The 25,423-nt window shown below is 34.9% G+C and overlaps 1 protein-coding gene across 2 annotated transcripts in view; it reads right to left on the reverse strand.

The window, feature by feature from the left end:
* Positions 1–25,423, reverse strand: part of IntS8 (integrator complex subunit 8) — an 80,385-nt gene that overhangs the window by 45,430 nt on the left and 9,532 nt on the right. For both annotated transcript variants that reach the window (XM_081745392.1, XM_081745397.1), the window contains exons 3-8: positions 21,544–21,751; positions 18,380–18,592; positions 15,139–15,373; positions 12,787–13,026; positions 11,367–11,612; positions 7,970–8,195 (exon numbers count right to left, since the gene is read on the reverse strand). In XM_081745392.1, coding sequence (XP_081601518.1) covers positions 7,970–8,195; positions 11,367–11,612; positions 12,787–13,026; positions 15,139–15,373; positions 18,380–18,592; positions 21,544–21,751 — 1,368 coding nt within the window. The remainder of the gene's footprint in view (positions 1–7,969; positions 8,196–11,366; positions 11,613–12,786; positions 13,027–15,138; positions 15,374–18,379; positions 18,593–21,543; positions 21,752–25,423) is intronic.

Raw genomic sequence — 25,423 nt, forward strand, 5'->3', positions numbered from 1 at the left:
TACTTCAGAGGAAAGGCATAATCTGTTAACAACACTAAAACTGTACACTTCTGTACATTTAAAATACAAATAATTCAAATACATTTAAAATACAAATAAATACAATACAAATCATTTAAAATACATTTAAAATACAAATAATTGCAAAAATATCAAAAGCACCCTTTTTATTTTTTAACCATATCATGTATTTGCTAAGATGATTATATCAAAGAAGTTTCATAGTTGTAGCTTACAAGCAATGACACAATTTGTAACAAAACCTAAAATTGTATATTTCTGTACATGTAAAATTAAAATAAAGAAAAAAAGCATCCTTTTTTATTTTTTAACCATATCATATATGTGCTAAGATGATTCTATCAAAAACGTTTCAAAAGTTCCATAGTTGTAACTTACGAGCAATGACACAATTTGTAACAAAGCTTAAAACTATATATTTCTGTACATGTAAAATACAATAATAATAATAATAATAATAATAATAATAATAATAATTACAAAAAGAGGAAAAAACACCCTTTATATTTTTTAACCATACCATGTAGTGTTAAGACAAATGTACAAAAAACAGTTTCAAAAGTTTCATAGTTGTAATTTTTGAGCAATAACCCAATTTGTAAAAACCCTAAAATTTGCTTTGTATGCCCATTAATGTTTGACAATGTAATCTTTTGCAATATTTCTTAGGATCTACTGAAAGAGCAAAAATTAAGCTTTCATCTGACACCTGGATAAGCACAATAAATTGAAAAATAAGGAAGTTATGGTAATTCTAGTTCCATGATGCTGAGTGCCGTAAAGTGAAACTCGCGCCAAATTCACACTTTTCAAAAATTTCTCCCCGCCCATTTCTCATTCAAAAAAAAAAAAAAAAAAAAAAAAATATATATATATATATATATATATATAATTTAGCATAATTTCATTGGTATTTATGCATGAAAAAATTTTGAAGAGAATCTTAGACATTGAAGCATCACTGCTCTAGGTGAATTGACGTGGAATGATCCTTGAGTCAACATGAATGATTAGAAGGATTGCAATTCTCTGAAATCCAAACACCCCAAAACTCGAACAACTTAACATCCGAACGTAAAATTCGGGCAAAATTTTTTTCAGAACCCGAACGCTCAGCACGTTATTCGTGTGTGTTTGCTCGTACGTTTCCCTACAAATGCAGTTACCTGATGTTATAGAAAATCTAGCCTTCCAAGTAATCGTCTCTCTCTCTTTCTCCTTCAGCTTCCACATGCTCACTTAGAAAAATCAGCTTTTATACTTTTCATTTTATTAATTTATATTTTTATTCAAATATTATTGTAATTTGTTAAGTCGCCTTAAAATTCAATGTATTTATTGTTAAAATCATTTTGAATATTCGACTTCGTAGGACCCAGGAACGGATTAATTCAGTTTGTATCATTTTAAAGGAAAAAATATCTTGTAGCTCAAACATGATTCTGCAACGTATTAAGTTCAAATTCCAAGGTATCACTGTAATCCAAATCACATACAATTTGAGTGTTATTGCTTATTGCATAGATTTTAACAAAAATACTAGAGCTGACAAACACTAACCTATACTGATTTGTAAGCTAAGGAATTTTGAATAAATAATAACACTGACACGCGAAAGAAACAGTAATCAATGTAAGGCAAAAACGGTATTACATTTAGCAAATTTTTCAAACTTAGGGCATTTTAAAATACTTTCATATATGCGTTATCAAAATGAATACAGAAATAGAATATTTTGCATAATGTGCATAATTGATTCCAAGAAAAATTGTTCGTGGTATGCAAAATTAAGTGGTTCGAGCTTTATTTACAATGGGGCTAAATTGGATTTGTTCCATCATAAAAATGTAAGATAATAAACAAGTTTAAACCAATTTTTTTTTTTAAACTAAATAATATAGAACATCCTTTAAAACATATGAAAGTTGTAAAGAAAAAAAGTACATATTTCTTAAACTGTAAATGAAACCTTTCAGTTTTACGTCCCACGACTATGTCGTGTAGGATACAATAGACCAATGATTAATGAAAGTGAATGATTATGAAATGAACTGATTAATCAGAATGTGAGAGGAAAACAGAGAATCTGAGAAAACCCACGCACACGATGCTGTCCATCACATTCATATGGCTGAGATCAAACAAAAGACTCCTCGTACCTGGCGTTAGCGTTTTACTACTGTGTCCCTATTCTTTAATTGAAGACCTGATTTGAAAAATGGCCCATGCCCACAGATAGATAGATAGATAGATTTAAACACATAACGTATTGAATGTTTTTAATTGGAAAAGGTTTTTTTTTTTTTTTTTTTTTTTTGTGTGTGTGTGTGTGTGTGTGTGTGGTTTGCCTTATTAATTATATTCCTTATTGCCTCCTCAAAGTTCCAACTACGTAAAACAGATACATCAACGTGAAATATATATGTATGTATGTAGACTTGGGATGTTTTTCAAAACAAGTCCACAATTTAAAATATTTTTGGATATTCAGTACCGTTACATGTTCAAAGTATGAATAATTTGTACATTTTAATATGCTCTACTTATATCGGAGAGCCTCTCCCATACAAATCCTGAAATGATGCCACTGCGTTGTGTTATATTGTTGAGTGACTGTTGTGATAATACGTATAAAAAACGTACAGAAAACAAACAGCTAAAAAAGTACTGCTACACCGATTACAAAAGGCTGAAAAGAGTCCAATAATAATGTTGTTACTAAAAATCTGAGAAACGACTATTTGATTTATCGTTGTTCGCGACTAAGATCAAATAAAGCATTATAGTCGAGTATTTTTTTTCTTCAGTCATTAAAGTCTTTCATTGCAGCGATGTGATTCGCCTGAATGCAAAAGCGTCCTAAATCTCTCAACTTTGACCTGGGATGTTATCTATTCAGTAGAAATTATTTTATATTAAAGGACTCAGGCTGCAATATTATGCAAATGGATAGTCCTTGGAACATAGATGCCCGACGAATAAAACTTACATAAAAAGTTGAAAACACGAAAATGTGGATTTGGAATGTTTTTCCATTCAAGTTCCCAATTGTAGTTAATATTCATAATCCAATACTCGGCTTTTACAGTATTTTCATTTATATATACATATGTGCTACTTAACTGCTTTTATTTGGTTAATTTTTAAAATCTGAGTTGGCAAACTTATTGCCAATTTATATGGTCATATGCCAGAGTAGTCTTTCTACCTTTTTCACCAATTTTGAGTTAATGAATGCTTGTTACATATTTTAAAAAAAAAAAAAAAAAAAAAAAAAAAACGCTTTTTCTTATGCCAGAATGAGCCTGTGGCCCCTTTTATTTTGAAATTAATGCTGATATTGCCTGGCTCATTCTGGCATAAGAAAAAGTGCATTTTTTTTTTTTTTTTTTTATATATGTAACAAGCATTCATTAACTCAAAATTGGTGAAAAAGGTAGATAGACTACTCTGGCATATGATCATCCAAATAACTTGCAGTACTCACAGCAAGTTAGAGCAAAATCAAGTTGTTCAAAACCAATGTAACATTTCCTGTGTTACTTCATTTTTCGGTCCGAGGCAGACCCTGTGATAATGATCTGATGGAATACCTCATGGAACTGGAAAGAAGAACTAAGTACCCCTAATGAACATATAAAGTTCTTGGATTCAATTTTTATCTAAAACAGTGTTTCCATGGTAATTAATGGTTAGGACGCATGCCTCCGCTGAGTACTGCCGGTTCAAGTCCTGCTTAAGTGCCTAGAATTTCTGCATTAACTTAGAATCGTAGGGCAATTGAGAAGTCATTTGAACTACAAAGTAGCGAACTCTGGACTAGAAAATCGGAAGTAACGGTGAGGGAATCGAGGAGCTGGCCACATTTCACCCATCTGGTGGTACACAGCGCTTCGAAGATCGTTATATCAGGAGGTTCAGTTTACTTTAAAATCGTACGAAATGTACTATTTCTCTCTCAGGGTTTATAATTTTTCACCGAACTTACACCTAAAAATTCCAGACATCTGATCACTCATGGGCCTCTATCTGCATGGATGCATCTATTTTTGTCTTAGAATTAAGACCAGGAATTTCATAACGATACTCGTACGTCGTTATTATAATAAAATAATAATAATGGAAGATAGCGTAGAACGGTAGTAATACATAAATAAATAAGATATGTGTATGGGACACGAAGGAAGTGTTGAGAGCTAAGGTTATTAGATGATTAAGACCAGAAAGTGACTCGCGGATAGAATAATAACGTATCTTCACATCTCTCTCTGAAGGCAGTCACGGATCTGTTGAAAGCATTTTAAAGATACAGGGAAAGTGTGGACAAACGTAGTATTGTGGAGGTTTGTGTGTTTGGGACAGTCAGATGAGGAATTTGAGTGCTACAGATGATTTTAATGCAGAATTAAAGAAGAGTTAAAACTTCGCCAAAGTAAAAGGCCTGACTACTTCAGCGGTAGAAATGTGTTATCTTGGAGATAAGGTGTTGCAAGGCAAAACTAATATCGAATATAGGATTATATATATAAAGTAGAGAAGGGAAGTCTTTCAAAGAAACTAGCTTTCGCAATGAGGATGTGTAAATTGACAGGGGGTAAGGCTTTGGTGAAGTTTCTACAGGTAATGGAGGCTGGGATGGTACTGAATATGGAAGTTAGCGAAGGCTAGCACAAGAATTTTTCAGTAGTTATTGAAGATGATGTGGTGGAATATGTAGGGTTCCCCGAATGGCCAAAGCATTCGATAAGGAGAGTTTGATGTAGTGGGGGTAGAAAATCTTGCATACTCTTCGTAAGTTTCTTGTGTACGTCTATCTCGAGACATTCATGCCGAAGTCTGATATCCACACTAATAGTACAGGAATTTTAGGTCAAAATTAGAGGTTTATACAAAAAAATTCATACAAGCAAGAAACTTTACATAGTTGTAGTACTTGACCTCCTTATCAACATACTAAAAGTCCCCTAAGATTGACCTTGAGCTTCGGCCGCCATATTGGAAAATGGCCGCCGATTTTCAGTTTTTCGCCGATAACTCCACAATGAGCAGAGATAGCGTAAACTATAAAGAGTGATGATATGTAGAGAATGGAAAAACACACATTTTGGTGTATAATACATCTCCCTATCTTTATTTGTGCAGGTGATATGAAGTTTTAAGTTATGGGAACTTTGTTATTTTGTGCAGATAGTACGGTTTCTCTGGCAGAATTCGATCACCATAGATTGCATATTTACTCAAATTGTGCATTAAAATGAAGAGGATGAAAATACAGATTTGTATATATATATATATATATATATAAAGTGGCTTGTATAGTTCACACAGTACTAACACTTGTAAATCAAGTGGCGAACCGTCAAGTTTAAAATAAATGTAACTACTTTGTAGTAGACATAAACATCTATTAAGCATTGTTTATTTTTATTAACAAATCTCTGACTTATATTTCTGCAGCGTTTATATTGTTTTGAAAGGTGCCACTACTTTTTTATATCTAAGGATGCTAAAATACATTAGAATACAAGAATTTATATTGAAAATTATTATTAAAAATATGTTCTAAAGTTTGTTCTTTTGTCTATGTAATTGAAAAATTAAATGCATGTAATTCATCCTCATTTTGTTGCGAAGTAGAAATATCTGCCTGGCAATAACCGCTCATGGGCAAACAAGGCAGCCTAGCGTCGAGACAAACACAATTCTTCTTACAATTATCTTTACACCCACAAGATATTATGTGCAATAACTCAGAAGTAGCAGGTTCCAGATCTGAGCAAACCGGCATCAATTTGTTGTTAGATTATGTCCATCCCCAATATGTAGGCTGTAATGAATTCCCATTCCATTCCTGCACTTGATAGAAGAAAAAAAAAAGTTGTTTAGTAGCTGCACTTGGGAGTAGCACTGCGAATTTAAATATGGAACTTAGTGTTTGCTTACTGATGAGAAAATTGTACTTATAATAATGATGCTCATCAAGGCTCTAGTAGCTTTTTTTGAGACCATAGAGTTGAAGCAGAAATCTTTCAACAGCCTCGGCTACTGTTTCTTTGGTAGAAAATGGATCACTGAACACTAAAATTGATGTCCTCAAATCTTTATCTTTCTGAAGAAAAGGTATTAAGTTTACAATTTCAATATAAAAAGGAAATCTTTAAGTTTTACGTCCCACGCGTATGTCGGCTAGGCTAAAGAAGACAGCGATGATGAGAAATGAATGAAATGGTGGAATGAAGAAAGTGAAGGAAACGGGGGAACCCTGAGAAAACCCACGCACACGGTGTTTGTCCACCACAAAGCTCAGTTGGCGTGAGAGGGGATCCCATGCACCAGACGTGAACGCTCTACCAGTGAGCCACCATGGCCTCCCTTTCAATATATATAGCCGAGATTGTATCACAATCTGTTTATACATGAAAAAACAACAGCACATCACATATTTCTTCCCCAAATAATAGCTGTTGCTGATGAATATTAAATATGGTTTTCTGTTTCTTAGTCCTAGAGGCAGGCCTTAGAATTCACAAATTTCACTTTTCCTTTGTTAATGCTGTTAACAGAATTAAAAGATTCGTGTTCTGGTCGATAACAACAACAGGCACTTGGCATTTTGTATTTTCCAAGGATACATTAACTTCTTGGAAAACCTTCACATTTTATTTCAAACAACGAGCTACCAAGGCATTGTTTAAGGTAACTTTATTATTGCGATTACCTAAAAATTCAGCTTAAGTGCAGGTCGTAACTGAGTTTTCTTGAAAGTGAATTGCTGCCGACGTTGTACGTACTGTTCTCTGTTCCTAGTTTCCCTTAGTCGTTAGCTGTTCAGGATATCATCAAAAACAACGATGCAATTTTCACTCTAATGGGATACCATATATGACATGTAGCAGCCAAGAATATCACTATATGTCGCTAGTTTTGACCATGCAATAGAATGCAGAATGTGGCCTCCATCTAAAACATGAACAGCATTCGTTGATACTTTGAAGTTGCTCTCTTCACATTTAAAAGCTGAAACTACAGATTACTTGATGCCCTTTATCACTGAGATGTTATCAAATAATGAACATGGTTTTGGGAAAAACTCATATCGGAAGTAATCTTTCAATTGACCAGTTCCTTTTACGACATAGATAATTATATGGCTATTAATAACTACATTATTGTCTTAGATTTTTATTCCTGCATTCATTGAAGCCAAAGGGGTAACTTTGTTCTCCCGTTTCATTTTACGAGTACCTACTGAAATCATTTCAATGTACAATTTGAGTTAAGTATGCAATCTATAGTGATCGAATTCTGCCAGAAAAACCGTACTATCTGCACAAAATAACAAAGTTCCCATAACTTAAAACTTCATATCACCTGCACAAATAAAGATAGAGAGGTGTATTATACACCAAAATGTGTGTTTTTCCATTTTCCATTTTTCCACTCTGTTTATAGTTTACGCTATCTCTGCTCATTGTGGAGTTATCGGCGAAAAACTGAAAATCGGCGGCCATTTTCCAATATAGCGGCCGAAGCTCAAGGTCAATCTTAGGGGCTTTTAATATGTTGATAAGGAGGTCAAGTACTACAACTGTGCAAAGTTCCTTGCTTGTATGAATTATTATTATTATTTTTGATTTTTTCCGCAAAATTCCTGCACTATAAAAAAGATGGCTCTATGCCTAGCTACACTATCACAAGACCTTTGCATTCTAAGATGGTGACGCCCATCTGGACGCTTCACAACCACTTTAATGTTACTAATTTTCCTTACTTTCCTTCCTACTCTTTTTTCTTCCTATTTGATGAGGTGTTTAAAATAATAGGTGAGTCATATAATGTAGATAATATATTTAGAGTTGTCGAACAAAAGAGACAGTGTAGTGGCCTTTTTTAGCATGTATGTTTATATTTGCTCTGCTTTCTAATAATTACATAATTGTTCACTTACTGCCAGTAAAAACAGGTCGCTTCCATTCTATTTCCAGCGACGGAACTTCATTAGCTGATTTTAAAGCGATTTCCTGAAGCTCGTCTCCTGTAAATAACTCCTTCAATTCACTTTTTGGTAGAATGTCAATCAATTCTTTTATGTCATATTCTACAAGATATTGCAGAAATATTTTTATTCTATTTTTTTCGACTCTGTTTGCCTTCTTTAATACTGGTTTAAGAGCCTGAAATAACACAACAGACATTAACTTTAAAGGAAATATTTTACTATACATAAGGTCAGCACCTCTACACTTGTTATTATATGTATTTATGTAAGTGATGAAGATTAAGATTATATGCATTGACTATATTTATCTATTCGACTATTACATAAGCTAATGCGATCACATAGACCCCAACTTACAAACCTTTAACCAGAAAATTTCATTAAAAAAATATATTGTGATACAAACTGATGAATAACCATATTCACTCCTTATATTTGAAAAATACTTAGATGATAATCATATTGAAAGAAAAGAAAAAAAAGGTACGCTACATTGATGTTAATTTTCTATTACTTAATGTAAATTTGAAAAATGAAATGAAATGAAACCTTTGAGTTTTACGTCCCACGGTTATGCCGGCTAGGCTAAAGGAGACTGTGATTATGAGAAATGAATGAAATGGTGGAATGAAGAAAGTGGGAGGAAACGGGAAAACCCCGAGAAAACCCACGAGCACGGTGTTTGTCCACCACAAAATCAACACGGCGCGAGCTGGGATCGAACCAGGGACCCCAAGCACCGGAGGTGAACGCTCTACCACTGAGCCACCGCGCCCCCTTTAATGTAAATTTGAATGCTCAAACAGTATGCATAACTTATTTGCAAGTTCTAGCATCAAAGGTGGATACGATAAAACCACACACACATAAATATATATATATATCCCCCCCGGAAAGCAGAAAAGTGCTAAGCACCACTTTCTTTGATTTCCAACTAAGTGCATATCCTGACTACCAATTTCATATTTAATGTTGTGCAGAAAGCAGACAAGTGGCAGGAGACAATATGAAAGGTCTGCAGTGAAAAACTGAATTCTAGAAGAAAGAAAGAATCGGCATTAATTAGTGTTTCATTCTTTTTTATGCTCTCGTGAGAAATGTGCATTTTGACGCTTAGTACCTTTCTGCTTTCTGGGGGCGTTATATATCATCCATTTTTGTTGTGATTAATCGCTTATCGCGAAGAGCACCTTGAAGGTTCAATACTTTTTAAGTCTATCTGATACTATCTCAGGATGTTTTGCAAATTGTAATCTATAATAAAGTCTACAATGTCGTTCCCAATGGCTAAGATATTCAACCGGCAGGATAGGCTGGTATGTCCCTATACTACATCTATGTCCGTAGTTTCTCTGCAAATTCTAGTCCTAAAATATGTATCATACAATTCTGTTGCAGTCTGAAAACTCAAAGTCAATCCCAAATGTTGGATATCAAGATGGCGCACGATGTTGAATGTGTGGCCATAACATTTTCCCGAAGGGTATAGGTGAATTCCGAAAGGTATTACAACCATTCCTAGCGTTTATGATTTACCAATTCTTGGCCTGCTCCAGACTTTTCAAACATCTTATAAATCTGCGTACTCTGAATTCGCCAACTGTTAAGTTGCATGTATGCATGTATGCGAATCGCCCGTATGGTATGGAATCATCTTTCGAAGTTCGACCACATATTTTAGAACAGCGTACATATATACATCTGTCAGTACAGTATGCAACACACATTTTGTCCTTGTCTTATAATAGTGATTTCCTGTATTGTTACCTTGAAAGTAACTAGAAAAGGTGTATTTTTACCATGAAACTTCGCTATGTAAGTAGTATTATCGAAAATATGGAATTTGACCTATACTAATGAATTTATAGGCCCAAAAGTAAATTCCAGGTTTTCCAGGTCAGTAGACACCCTGTAGTAGTAGTAGTAGTACTACTACTACTACTACTACTACTACTACTACTACTACTACTACTAATAATAATAATAATAATAATAATAATAATATTATTTGGTCTAGGAATTAATTCGTGCGGTTGGTACGCACACATTGAAGCTGTAGTACAAACACAAAATACATAAATACCTTAAGAAAAATATTGTCCATCGCTAGCCACCACTTTCGCCCATCTGTCAGGCAATGTACGGATTCCGTGGCGAAAGAAGTCCTCATCCTTGGAAGCGATCCAGTCAGAGACCCATGTTTCGATATCTTCTGAAGAAGTAAACCGCTGTCCAATCAAATCGTTGTTCATGCAATCGAACAAGTAGTAGTCCGAAGGAGCAACGTCTGGTGAATACGGCGGGTGGGGTAAAACTTCCCATCCGACATTTTCTAAATAGGTTTTGACCGGTTTTGCGACATGTGGGCGAGCGTTATCATGTTGAACAATAAGTTTATCATGTCTGTTCTCCCATTCTGGTCGTGTTCTGGCCAGAGCTTGCTTCAAACGCATTAATTGTCGTCGATAACGTTCTCCATTCATAGTTTCACCCGGTTGCAGCAGCTCATAGTACACCACACCTTTCATATACCACCATATGCACAGCATAACCTTTGCACAGTGAATATCTCGTTTTGGTTGTGATGGACCTGGTTCACCTGGTTTCACCCAGGCCTTTTTTCGTTTAGGGTTCTCGTAATGGATCCACTTCTCATCACCCGTAATAATTCGATGCAGAAACCCCTTTCTGCTCTGTCGTTGAAGCAGCAATTCGCAAATGGTTTTTCGTCTTTCAACGTCTCTGTCTTTCAATTCATGTGGAACCCAATGTGACATCTTTTGAATCATTCCCATGGCTTTCAAGCGTTTGGAGACTGTTGTTTGATCAACGCCTAATGCTGCTGCAAGTTGTTCCTGCGTTTGACACGAATCCTGCTCGAGCAATGCTGTCAATTCTTCGTCTTGAAATTTTTTTGGCTGTCCAGCTCGCTCTTGGTCTGCCAAGCCGAAATCACCACTTCTAAACCGTGTAAACCACTTCTGACACGTTCGCTCAGCTAGAGCATGGTCACCATACACTTCCACCAAAATACGATGACTTTCAGTCGCACTTTTCTGCATGTTAAAGTAATGCAGCAGGACACCCCGCAAAAACACTTTATCAGGCACAAATTGCGCCATGTTCACTTAACTACAAACTGGTGTTGTTGACGCTTTAATCCACTGCCCTATACTACGAACGATACGCGATGACAGGGGTTTGCAACACATGTGTGGATATACGGAACTGTGGGACGCTCCGTTCGTTGCGCCATCTCTTGTCCACCCGCACGAATTAATTCCTAGACCAAATAATAATAAAAAAAAGAAGTGTTGCATAGTGGTATCTTTTTAAATACACTTACGTTTAATAAGAGCTCCACGCCCTTCCCTTGTCGTTGCTCAAGTCTATGTACATAATCAGCTACAGTGACAGCACCACTAACTACCCTTCTCACAGTGTTTAAGGTTTGAACTTGAAGGAGCAAATCTCGAGCAACGGTAAACTTGCCACTGGATAATGCACCCTGAATATCCAACTCCAAGATGTCTCGATATACAAGTGGAATCTCTTTCCTTAAATTATCCTGTTGTAAAATGGATACAATTCCCTGAAACAAAGTATTAAATCACGTTATTATTTCAGTACCAATACTTAAGTGACCTAGTTAACTAACTGATATAGTGTTAAAAGAAATAATAAAATGCCTTCCAAATTTAAAAACAAAACAACTTCGTTTCATCGTATATTTTATATATATATATATATATGTTCAATTTCTAGTCTATTTTCACACTAAGTCTCGGTCGTTCTCTGTCGAAAACATGTTTTTTCTTCTTCTTCTTTTTCTTCTTCGAGGAGAAACATTGGAAAGCAAATATTAAGGTATCTAGCTATCACAGTTTGCTTTTAACTAACGAAAATGTTAGAAAGCTACAATCGTGCAGGCCTCGAACCATCTGGACCTCTCCACACGTATTATAGACACAAGCCTCGGCTGTTTTTATGCATAATATATTATGCATTTTATTTGTTTGTTTATCGTCCGTTTTAAGAAGCGAACATATAGAAATATGAACCTATAGTTTAACGGGCTCTGAATCACACATATTCCCATTAGGATATATTTTAAGATACACTTAATTCATTTTGTTATTAATAATTATCTGTATATACTCTATAATTTCTTTTATCCAAGTATCTCTGATATGGATAAAAGGTAGAAATGGCATCTTACAACATGAAGCTTGTCACACAAAATAAATTACAACAAATAGATCAATTTTCAACTTCACGGTATAAGTCATTGCCAATTATTTATTTATTTATTTATTTCTCTAGGTATAAGTCATTGCCAATTTATTTATTTATTTATTTATTTCTCTAACAGTGTATATTTTGGAAGTACAGGAATTCTCTGATGCATTGACACTCTCAGGATACGATATGACAGAGGAGAGACAAGTTTCTTTTCAACACAAGAGATGATTACGAGATTGTTTTCTGCTTAACTTTCTTTAGACGGGAAGAAACAATCCTGCACTCTTGAAATAAAGTGCGCTTCCTTTACAATGATTGCATTCCTAGTAACTTTCTTCTCATCAGTGGAACACAATATACGATAACCATCACCTTTAATTATTATTATTCTGTCTTAATTTCTGAATGTGAAAAAAGAAAAAAAAATGCGTAACTGATATTACTTTGCTTATGGTTGTTAATCATACAGTAAAAATCATACGACATTTTCGAAATAAGAAACTACTTTGCGAAAGTCTACTTACCAGAAACTGATTCCTGGATGATTGGTGAAATTGTTCCAAAAGGCTTTGTTTCGATGCTGGCTTCTTCACTGGTTCTATACCACACGCTGCACAATTTCCTTCCAACAATTCCTTTTTCACCATGCAATACGGAGAGGGTTGGCTGATTTTTTCAAATAGTTCATTGGCAATTTTAAAATGTTCCTTTGCTTTACTATATTCCTCACGAAAGAAAAAGTACGAACCTAGATCAAAGCGTACCTTGAAAACAGGAAAAATTATCTCCGTAATTATTCTGAAATTTGTAGCCATTGATAAAATTACTATAATTAACTTACATTATTTGCTCTATGGTTTAAGAAGACAAGAAGTTCATTACTCAAGAAACAAAACCCTTGCCGTTATTAGCGGCGTCTGCTAAGCAATAAATTTCTACTACTTTTTTCTTAACTTCCGTAACTCATCATTATGAAAGTCCGGTGATCACCTCGAGGATCACTTTTCCACTCCAAGATGCATTAGCACGCATTTCCACCAGTTGGAAAGAAACACAAGAACAGTGAACAGTGATCGTGAGTGGTGAACAAACATGTGTATAACTTTCCTTTGACGAGAAGTGGTTTACTTCATATTTTTTCACCTTTTGACCTGGCTTTTTACTCATCCATGTTTCTTGCCTATTATTAGATTTTCTTTTTCGAACTGCTAAGCTGAGGATGGAAACTGTAATTTTCGAAAGTACTTCTTAGATGAACATTTGGTCTGTACTGAGTACTAAGCTTTTTACTTCTAGTTGTTTCTAAATACAATCACTGCTCTCAATGTATGTTAAAAAAAAAAAATCCACAGAACTGAATGATTACGTCCTGTAAAGTGCTTCTTTGGCAGCTGATATATTTTTCACACATTACTATTTTACATAATTGTGTGGGTATTTGAACTATAGAAACTGAATTGGCCAACTATATTTGTTATGAAGTAAATTAAATTGGAGTGTTAAATAACATGAGTATGTGAGTTCTTAGATTTCAGTATTCTTCGATCACCGAATGCCTGAAGAGACGAGCAGGAATGACTCTTGAAAATATACCACAACGTTAAATACTCAGCCACAATAAGATCAGGTCTTTTAAATTTAGACATACATAGTTCTTTTGCAACGATTTTCACAAATGCCTATAACTGAGACAATCTCCCATGATTACTTCAATGGCTGTTAGTACGTCTTCGAGTACAAAAGACTCCACTTTCTTCCTATGCCAAGATCATTCATGAATGAGGGGATTCTAGATCGAGGCGAATCTCTGTGTACACGTATGCGATTTGACTCTCTTTTTTTCTCTTTCTTTCTTTGCTAAAGCATCACACAAAGAACTATCATCACCACAAATAGCCACCATTATATCATAGACTGATGAACGCTGTTACAAATTAAGTCAACACAGACAATTGTAACTGACAACATGCATATAAGGATTAACGATTCGCTAATCAAATTACATCCAGATATTCCAATAACTTCACGATAATAATGAAACTTAACAATTCTCTTCTCGTACGTTCCGTTCTCCAGTATTTACACATATTTTAATCTAAGGTACTATAGCCTTTAAACAAAACCCTAATTATTTTATCTGGTAAAATAAAGAATCAGTCGCGTTTGAATATAAATATACTACCTACGGAATATTTTTCTACGGGTTACAAATTAATATTTTTTTCAGGTAATAGTTTAAAACAGAATTCTTGAATAACCTACAAAATTGTCAATACAGTCATTATGGAAGTTTTGCCTATAAGTAACACCATTTTTATAGTATCAGATATCCTGTGATGTTTGCAGTTATCACAGGGCGAGCTACAACCTTAGTATCCTTCCAGACCTGGCTCTTAGAAATCAATTTTCGATGTCTAATTTAAATTTTATTCATGTGCTACATACAACTAGGAAAAAAGAGGTTAAAGCGAAACACGACAACCAAAACGCAATATCCTGTACAAACTTTTAAAGGAATTGGCAGAAGCACCAATTAACTGTATTAACTGAGCATGCACACATTTTCTTGACTCACCAACGAGCGTTACATCTACTTAACAATTTGTTGATAAGAATGGTCATTTTTGCAATCTGTTAGTAGAAATCATTTTCTTAGTAACGTTTTGCTGAACAAGTCTTAAATTTCAATTACTCGTAATACAATCTAAGGTATTTTACAAATATTCGTGAGATAAGTGAAATACGTATAATTGTGCCGAAAAAGGGAGCAAATTGATATTGTATGATTCTGTTACCTATAAGTTTAAATTATTTTCAAAAATGCGTATTTCATTAAGACCAGACAAAAACAACTAACTACTTTACCAACAACTTACCTGACACTGAAATTCATCCAGAGTTATACGAGCATACTGATCCCATTTCTGTTTTATTTCAGTACTATCCTCCGTCAGCATCACAAAGGTTTCAAATACTGGAACAGTAGGTACCAATTTGGAATCTATTACAGTATTCAATACTGTAATGGCATCAGGTACTTGTAATTCTAAGCCTCGCACTATGTCTTCGATTACGTTAGGAGGAACATACGCTGGGTCTTGTAAACCTGGTCTTAATTGAGAGAAGAATATTAATTAGCATTTTTACCCTCTTCTGCACTCAAAAGTGGTAGATTCATCCTAATACGTGAAAATGTTAGCCTCCGTGAAAAAGGTTTTACCAAATGCTTTTCTCACAGTCAAGATCTAGCTAAGTTCCTTTCTCGAACCAAAAGAAATAGGGCGTGGCGGCTTAGTGCTAGAGCGCTCACTTCTGGTGCAAGGGGTCCTTGGTTCGGTCCCTGACCACACGAATTTGTGGTAGATAACATCCTGTCCGTGGTTTATCTCGTTTCCTTCCATTCTCATTCCACTAATTGTTTCACGGTCATTCGTTTTCATTAAATCATTAGTTTCCTTTAGCCTACATAGTATAGCCGTGGGATGTGAAACTAGGAATTTTATTTTTCGAACCTGAGGCATCATGAAAACCACTACCCTTCTTCCTTTTTTTTTTTTTCCTTTAAATGATTTTTCCCAAGCTCAAAAGAATTTTCTAAATTACTTGCTCGCAACCGAAAACTGTAAACACTACCTCAGGAAAATTATTCAGGTCTAAAATGATACATTTACTTAATCAAAATCAATGAGAGATTCCAAATTAATTTTCCTACAGAACCCGATAATGAAACTCTCCAATAAGAATATAAACATACTAAGTAACTTTCTTGCTCCCGAAAATGAATTTTCATCAAATGTCATGGAAACAGTTAGAACCGGTTTGATAAAATTTACAAGCACTCAAACGTTGCTCACTTCGTATCCGAATACATATAATGAATTGTCACAAAATAGTGAAAACATACTAAAACACTTTCCAAGTAGAGAGCAGTAATCTCCAATTACCTTTCTGTCGTATTGAAAAAATCCATCAGTTACTTAATTGTAATAAAATTCATTTTATTTCAAAATAATGTAATGAGGAAATTCAGCTGTTTAGTTGCCTAACCTCGATTGCTCAGAAGAAAAATATACTTTTTTTTTCCTAAGCATAGGAAACATGGAAATATATCTTTTATATTATCGGAACATCACAATAAATACCCAGTAAACTTTGGTTGGTTGGAGTTCTAGCACCGAGGCTATTTGAGACGTAGACCTACAGTTTACGATGGAATCTGAACTACCGCAACCCGTTCAATTTCAAGGTTCTTCCACCTGAAATGAATCCCTAGATTCCGTGCACCAACAGCGCACGCGCTACCCATTAGACCAGCGAGGAGTACCCCAGTAATTTTTATAATGTGTTCCGTAGGTTTGATTTCAATACTATGAGAACTTTCACACTCTCGCTATCTCTCTCAGAAAGTACGTGATTATAGATATGCTCCTATTCCAACAAGAAGTACAGCAGAGAATTATCCTGTGATAATATATAAATATATTAAATATAAATAAATCAGTGAACATCGTACTAGCATATGTAGTAATAGTTTCTACATACCACTGAAGAAACCATCTGACGCAATATCTAAGAGTAAATAACTTAAATATGTGCAATTACTCTCATTGCTGTCAATTATGTATATTTATTTAAAATTAAATTAAATTACATCTTTCAGTTTAACGTCCCACGTTTATGCTTGTTTGGCTAAGGGAGACTATGATTAAAGCAAGTGAATGATGATGAAAGAATTGGTGGAACGAGAATGTAGAAGGAAACGGGTGTACCCTAAGAAAACCCACGGACACGATGTTGTCCACCACAAACTTACTTGGCCGAGGATCAAACCAGGGACTCTACTCACCAGAGGTAAGCGCTCTACCACTGAGCCACCGCACCCTCTACACATTTATTTAGTATAACTTCGCAATTATAAAGAAATCATCATATACTCAGCTTAATAATGCCGCTATTACTTAATCAGCAAGTCAGAAACAGAAACACGCAGATACAGAATATGGAAGCGAAAATTAGAAAAATATGTGGAAAACTATGTGTAAGCAACTGAAGTTAATTTCAAGCATGGCATATAAATATATTCCGTAACAGGTAACTGAAATGACGTGAACATTTATTTCAGGTAGAAGAAAGGACGGAACGGGAATCTAGCTCCTTAGAAAGACGTTATTTGCATAATTCTACCCTGCATTAATATTATCAAGTTTCGCTTAAACAGCTACTAAATATAATTATATTGAACTATAATTATATTTCCATTGAACTAACCTTTTCTTCTTCTATTCGTAAAACAGAAGTTTCGGCCATGTAACATTTCAAAGCTACAAAATGGAAAATTTGAAGTTATTCTGGTTTTGATAATTAATTGGTTTAGATTATTTCGGTAAATAACATAGAAGCGATATTTTGCAATTACCTAACATAAAATTAATTTCGAACTGCTAATATTTCTCCATTTATAGACATACTTTGACACTGACAAGAGAAGACAAAATTATTGCATAACCATTTTCGCGCATGCAAGTAGTTATTCAAGGGAATGACAAAAAATATTTTACAGATCATATGCTTAAATGAACAACTATTGTAACGGAGTAAAATGATCCATCACAACATTCGACTATGAAAAATGTCGTATTTATGGTCATAATTTTTATATTAGAAACTTTCATCACTGCTACAGGTGCATGAGGTTCAACAATGAAGAAGAATCAAAAGAGAAAATATCCGGGTAAGATGCACTTAGAGCTTTAGAACATATATATATCATGTACGTAAAGTAATATCTCATTATGAGAACTCCTTTAATTTGTACCTTCGTTCTCTATACTTAGCAGACGATGAAGTTGTTGGCTGGAAATAAATGCATCCGACAAGACAGGGATTGCATTTGAATACTTACAGTAAAGAGATATAAGTAAACACTATTTATTGTTTATCCTGTCCCTTTGTCTTCTTTTCAATAAACTGATTTTTCAAATTTAAATTCTGTTAAACTTAACAGTCTGCATAAACTTCACCAATCTACACACAATCATGAATGTAACATGACTTCCTCAATACAGTGACTTTATACATTTTATACTTTCACATTCCACAAAACACACACCAACTTACATTGGGATAAATGGTATTCTGGGCTGTTTTGGTGGTACTTGACTATGCATAAAAGCACGAAGAACCCAACGATGATACAAAGTTATAGAGAAAAGTTCATGAGGGGGAATAGCACTCAGATCAATTTCCGTATGGGACTTAATATCCACTTCTTTCTCCATGCTCAGGTACAACAAATCTTGAAGAAGCGTTACTTGCATTGGTAAAGGTAACCTGAAAGTAGGGATATGATACTGATTCAACAATGTGAATTAATATGCACTAACAAACCTAAAAATATGCATGCAAGTATGAGCTTAAAAATTATAAAATATACATTATAACATAATATGCACTTAAGAAACAGTTTATTCATTTGAGATATACTTGTTTGCAATGTCTGCTGCATATAGAACGAATTTTACCTAGCACACCATTACGGATTTTTCACGGTTTACTGGTGTCAAACTTCATTTACTGTCTAAGTTTATAGCCCAAAAATAACCTTTCAACATCAAATAATGTAGCTGAGCAATATCTGAACAATGACACAAAGTTTAGAACATTCAAATGGCAAAGATTTTAAATGGCAAACATTCAAATGGCTGACCCCACATATGTACTGGTTGATTAATTCAAGCTTTCCTAATCCTGGATTTGAGCTAATCATGTTATCTCTTTAATCGTTTGTCCAGTTTCGTCTGGGATAGAACTTAAAGAAGTTGTTTCTTAACAAGTTCCAGTGATTTGTAAAATGGTGCTCTCTTAGTTTCTAGAGGTGAAATTGTTTTAACAATATACAGAGTCCGCCAGAAAAATGTAAACACTGTTTAAGAAAGAAGAAAAAAAAACTATATATCATATTTCTTAATTACATTTAATTATTGTTCAAACGTGTTACAAATCAGAATATGTTTACATTAGATGTTCAAAATGTTGGCCGTTGGCGGCCAAACACCTAACAGAACGACAAGCGGTCAATGTATCAATGGGAACCGATGAACATGCCTCTGTAATCTTCTGGTGAAGGTTCTCGAGCGTGCGCAGCTTACTTGTGCGTGGTTCAGTATCAAACTCTCCTTTCCACTGACAGTGCACTTCGATAGCGTTACCAAACCTGATAAAACACTTCAAAACGTACTTACGCTGCTCGAACGTCAAGCGTGCACCTGCCACTTTGTTATCTCAGTAACAGTACCGACATCTGTTGAGCGAAAAACCATACTACAACATACTTAAATCTCACAACAGTTGTCAATGCCAGTATCCTGATACAGGATGACAAAGAGTGTATCCACTTTTCTGGCGGACTCTGTATGTATGTATGTATGTATGTAAAGTCTTTCCAGCCTTAGAACAAAGTAGATGTAAACAAAGCGAAATATATTACTCCGCAGCTCACACGTGTTTCGGCAGCGAGAGACGTGAACTACTAGATCTTCTGCTAGCTTATTGTCGTCGCATAATTTCCAAAGTGTAAGACTCTGTTGGTTCGTATATAATTAACGCACTGACACTGACTACTGTTATGTTGGAAATACATATTTTCTTAAATCGTTGTATAAACGATATTGCCTCTGTTCCTGATGTTCTCTTTTGTGTTTTATAACACGAGAGGAAGGTGGATTATTGTAACACTTTTTCGCCATGGAACTCTCTGTATTCTACAATTTCAAATGAGTGGGGTCGGCGAGCGAACGCATACGCATGCGCAGTAAATACAATATATCCAAGGACGGGTGAGGTTGAAATAAAGTTACATCTGTTGTTAAATATTATATATATTGCGTTTATTATCACAAAATACAGGATAAATTCGGATATTTTCATTTTAAATTATTATTTTAATAGGGATTATATTGCGGTAAGATATTAGTGCAGTGAGACCAACAACCAATCACTGGTCATCGATCCACTAGTAGTCAGGTGGGTTTGTTTACATCCACTTTTTTCTAAGGCTGGAAAGAGATTATGTATGTATGTATGTATATAGATAGATAGATATATAGACAACTAGATATAGATAGATATAAAGCCCGTACTGAGGGTTGTTTTGTTTGAAAACTATGTTAGAAAAGAGTATTTTTATTATTCAATGGGTAGGAAAAATAGATATCCAATATACATGAAACTACTTGGAAGACGTTAAGAAGATTAAAATGTTTTATCACTTCAAATATATGCAGAAATGTGCAAATAACCTTAGAATGTCCACTAATGTTCAAAATATTCATTTTTTCTAAATCTGGGCCTTAGGGAATATTTAGATTAATCAGTCTCTAAATAAATCTACACACACAGATTCCTTTTAACTGCGCATATTTAAACTTCTAACATTAATAACTTCTCTCAAGATTTTATGATCTATGTTTCATGATGTTTCCGGCTAACATATATTGTGCTCAGTGTACCTTATGGAAAATACGAAAAAAGTTATATAGTATAGCACTCTAAAGAAGTAAATGTAATAACACATTCATTCATTTGTTTCCAACTTTTAGACTACATCTTATAACTGCGTTAACATAGTGTTAACTCTTTCTCCATTTATACACATCTCTCTCTTTACTTTATTTCTTCTTCCCACAATGTCACCTAGCACTTCTGTGCGTGCGAAGCTGAAGAATAATGAGGCCCTGAACTTGATAATGTAGATACTCGCATTTGAACATTTTTAAATGAAAATCTCATTGCTATAATAATAATAATAATAATAATAATAATAATAATAATAATAATAATAATAATAATAATAATAATAATAATAATAATAATAATAATAATAATAAACCTTCTTTAAATGGGACTTATACAAAGTAAAGTGAATCTACTAAACTGTGCTATTTTTCCGAAGAGCAATTTATAACGTTGATGTTTAGTTCTTTAACATCGATCTATGATTAAGCAATGTATTATTGACGAAACAAGATAATTTTGTAAGTGGTTATGTTAAAACTTAACATAAACAATGTGATAAAACTTAAAGAAGCTAGTATATAGCACCACTGCACAAAACACTCTTAACATTCCAAAGTATGTAATTACTGAATTGGTAAAAAACTTCTTTCTTTGTTTGTACTGCCAGATCACATTATGATCTGGTGAAGTTTTGGGCAGTACCCAAATTTTACCTGCGTTATTTAAAAACTAATCTAGACATCACAACTGAGATTGAAATAGCTTACTTTTGCTCAAGGATTCCAAGGTCCCATTTCAAAAATGCAGCAACTTTAAGTGACATTATTTTCAGTGCCAAGTTCTTTTTGCTTTTCTTAATTTCAAATTTGCTCTCGTTACCTTCTCCTTCTGTTATCTTTGTATCAGGTTTGTCGCCATTCTTTTGATCAGGAGCAATGGCAAGGAATTTGACAATTAGGTCCGTTGGAGATGGATCTGAAAGTTAAAGGAAAACAATATATATATTAGTAATTTTTCAATCAATCGATCGATATAGATAGATAGATAAGGAGTATTCAAATGAAAAGATACGAAACGTCGTATAAACCAAACCGGTTGAAATACGAATATGCCGCTTTGGGATAATGTAGTGAGACATTTAGGGAAGAGAATGCAGCGTCCTGTATAGTTGTGCACATGCGCGGGCGCCTCTAGCATGACGCGGGAGAGAATCAAGCAGTAGTGTGTTCCGTCCAATTGACGCGGCAGTGCGTGTGAGGAAATCACGGAGTTCACATTGAAAAATTCGATGACTCAGGAGCAGCGAGGTTTTATCAGATTTCTGACTGACGAAGGGGTTAAACTGGCCGATATTTATCGCCGGATAGTGGCCGTATACGGGGAAAACTTATGTTCGACAAGTCAGTGAAAAAGTGGCGTGTCCGCTTTCGTGAAGGCCGGGAAAGTTTGAGTGATGACCCAAGACCAGGATAGGCAAACACGGTAATTACGGCCGAACTCATCAACAAGATGAACGACCTAGTGAAAAGTGATGGTGTATCACAATGCGAATGTCGGCAGTGATTGTGGGGGGCAGCGTTAGACCAGTGTGGACAACTGTGCACGACAGGTTGAGTTACCACAAGGTGTACGCACAGTGGGTTCCGAAAATACTCAGCGAACCGCAAAAGGGTCACTAGCAACTGCACTGCAACACCTGTTCCGGTATCATGAAGACCCAGCATTCCTGGAATGGATCATTGCCGGTGACGAGAGGTGGTGCCATAACTACGAGCCAGAGACAAAGCGAGAAGCATGCAATGGAAGCATACGTAGTTACCTCCCTAGAAATTCAAAGCTGTGCCCTCAGCAGCAAGGTGATGCTCACCGTCTTTTTCGACGTCCGAAGTCCGATACTAATCGAATTCCTCGAGCACGAAAAAATCACTAACAGTGACGTGTACTATGAGACACTCTGCAGCCTACGCAAGTCTATCAAGAGCAAACGGCCTGGGCTGCTCACGGAGGGGGTAATTCTGCTCTACGATAACTTTCGTTCAAACGTCTCCCAGGTCACACAAACTATACTGGAGAAGTTCAAGTGGGAGCAGCTTGAGCATCTGCTCTACAGCCCGAACATGTCGCCCTATTACTTCTATCTACTTGATCCGCTAAAAAAACATCTCAAAGGGAAGCGCTTCAACTCGGACGAAAAACTGAAGGACGCAGCAGAGGATTGGCTCATGTCACAGCCAGAGGAATTCTGGAACAAGGAATTTTTGTGGGATAGTTGTGCTCAGGCCTCTAGTGATTACTATTGAATGAAGACTTTGATTATTCCATAGCGTCGTTTTGTATCTTTTCATTTGAACACTCCTCGTATATATATATATATAAAATTAGTTCCGACTGATCAACGCCTAGGTCAAACTGTTTAAATTAGAGTCTTACAATTTGGCCACTGCATAGGATTTTGATGAAGAGTATCCCTAAGGAAGGATTTCTGGAATTTCAACGTGGAAGAATGGAAATGGAGACTGCAATTATAATAATAATCAAGCATTTTTTGATACTTGACTTAAAAGGGAAGATAAGGAATTGGGAGTTGTTCACTAAGGTATCCACAACAGGAATTTCGTCCGAAACTTCAAGTTTAAACGAATTCTATATGAAAGACGCAATAGGAGGAACAAAAAAATACTGCCCTCAGTAACACGTGGGAAGACTTGCTACTTTTGATATGTATAACGATAAATGGATTTGTCCGATCATTTCTTTCGAATTAATAGTTCAAAGCAAATCTGTTCTGACTGTTGAACATCTTTCTCACAACAATGAAACAAATTAAAGGGGAGAAAACAGGATGATTATAATAATCGACATTCATCGTAACATCCAAATCTTAAAGGTCTCTACAACAGTAATAACGCAACTCAGACTAATAGGACAACGTACATCCAAAGCACCTTAGTGTCCAATGCTATTGGTTTGTTAATTTCGAAATTATTACCATAATGCTCAATACCCTGATATGACATATTCCGAGAAAACACAAACAGTATTTATAAGAGATTGAAAATTAGACTTTTTAAAGAAAATTTTATTTTATAGAAATGCTTACAGAAGTATCACATCCAATCATGTAGGTGGTTTCCAACATACATAAAGAGCATAACGCCGTTTACAGTAACTTAGTACCTCAAACCGTTCCACAGATATGAAAAACATGAGTGGAGATTGCTATACTGCTTAATATGACGTATTTCTGGAAAATGTTTAAAATATTCGTTGCTTTTCTTTGCCTCTGTAACTTTACAACAACAGCAGTAGTAATTACAAGTTCTCTCAATTAGGTAACTTCAAGCAGTGTCGCAATCTTTACCAGCGTTTATTATACCTCCTTCGAAAATAAATTTTACGTACAAACTAAAGATTTTGCTATGGTCAGCCTCCTTTCATTATATTGTTCAATATTATAATGAATTATCGTGAAAACTAAATCATACTATAAGAAAGAATGAAAAAATGATCAGTTACATATTCTATGTACACAGATGACTCTTCTGATCTGCGACAGGAATGAGGACTTACAGAATATACTTACAAAGCTTAATAATATTCACTCAAATAATTATTTTTACACGGAATTAGAAGGTAACAAATTCATACAAATATTTAGATGAAGCCAAATGCATAAAATCAGCGCACTTTTCTAAAATAAAATCAAATGTTTGGATTCATTTCTTCATTAAGATTTACACAACTGTATCATAGGTAAATTATATAGATTCACAATTAGATTTCTTGTATAAACTTGTTTTTCAAAATTGCTGTAATGAATATATGTTAGGTAAATGGAAAAACAAAACTTAACTATTTACAAAAAGGACAAAAATTTCAACAAGATGAAAATGAATACAACTAAAAAAAAAATAGTGTCCTTCCCATTCCAGTGAGTACTCTTACAGAAAAAACACACAAAAATATGGTTTTTGAAGCCTGTAACATAAATATCCGAAAAATTTTGATTTTTAAAACACGATAGAAAAGTTATTACATGGATGGGAAGACTACTTCAGGAATTTATGAAAAGGTATGTAAATTGTGATCAGTTGTATCCGGTTGTCTAAAAAGTATTGAACCTCTGGAGGTCAAAATTGAGAGTATATTTATGGAGATTTAAAAATAACATTATGAACTACATATCCACTGTTTTGTTCGATGATCTGCCATTTTCCCGGCAACACCACAATTCTGTCGCTATAGAACTTCTGTGATTTCTCGACAAAAAATTGACACAGGTGGTTTCTTCTGAATTGCTAGGTGCACTGGCGCTAATTGTCGGCAGTGCAGGTCCGAATCCATCGTTCTGCCTGGCAGCAGAAGCTTGTGATGGGGGCAATGTCTTTCCAATCACACCAAACGCACAGCATGACTTTCTGAGGCGTCAAATTGGACTTTGTAACATACTATGGAGCTGCTTCTCGCTTCGACCACGATCTTTTTCGCACATTGTTGCCTTGGGTTATCCACTTTTCATTATTCGTGATCAACCGCTTTAGAAATGGCTCGAGTTCGGTACGTTTCAGTAGATTCGCAGATAGAAATTCCATCGAATAATGATTTTGAATCGTCAGATCATGTAGCACTCAAACACAATGGTTACTA

This window comes from Thermobia domestica, chromosome 2 (genome assembly GCF_964235325.1).
Source record: "Thermobia domestica chromosome 2, izTheDome1.hap1.1, whole genome shotgun sequence".
Lineage (NCBI taxonomy): Eukaryota > Metazoa > Arthropoda > Insecta > Zygentoma > Lepismatidae > Thermobia > Thermobia domestica.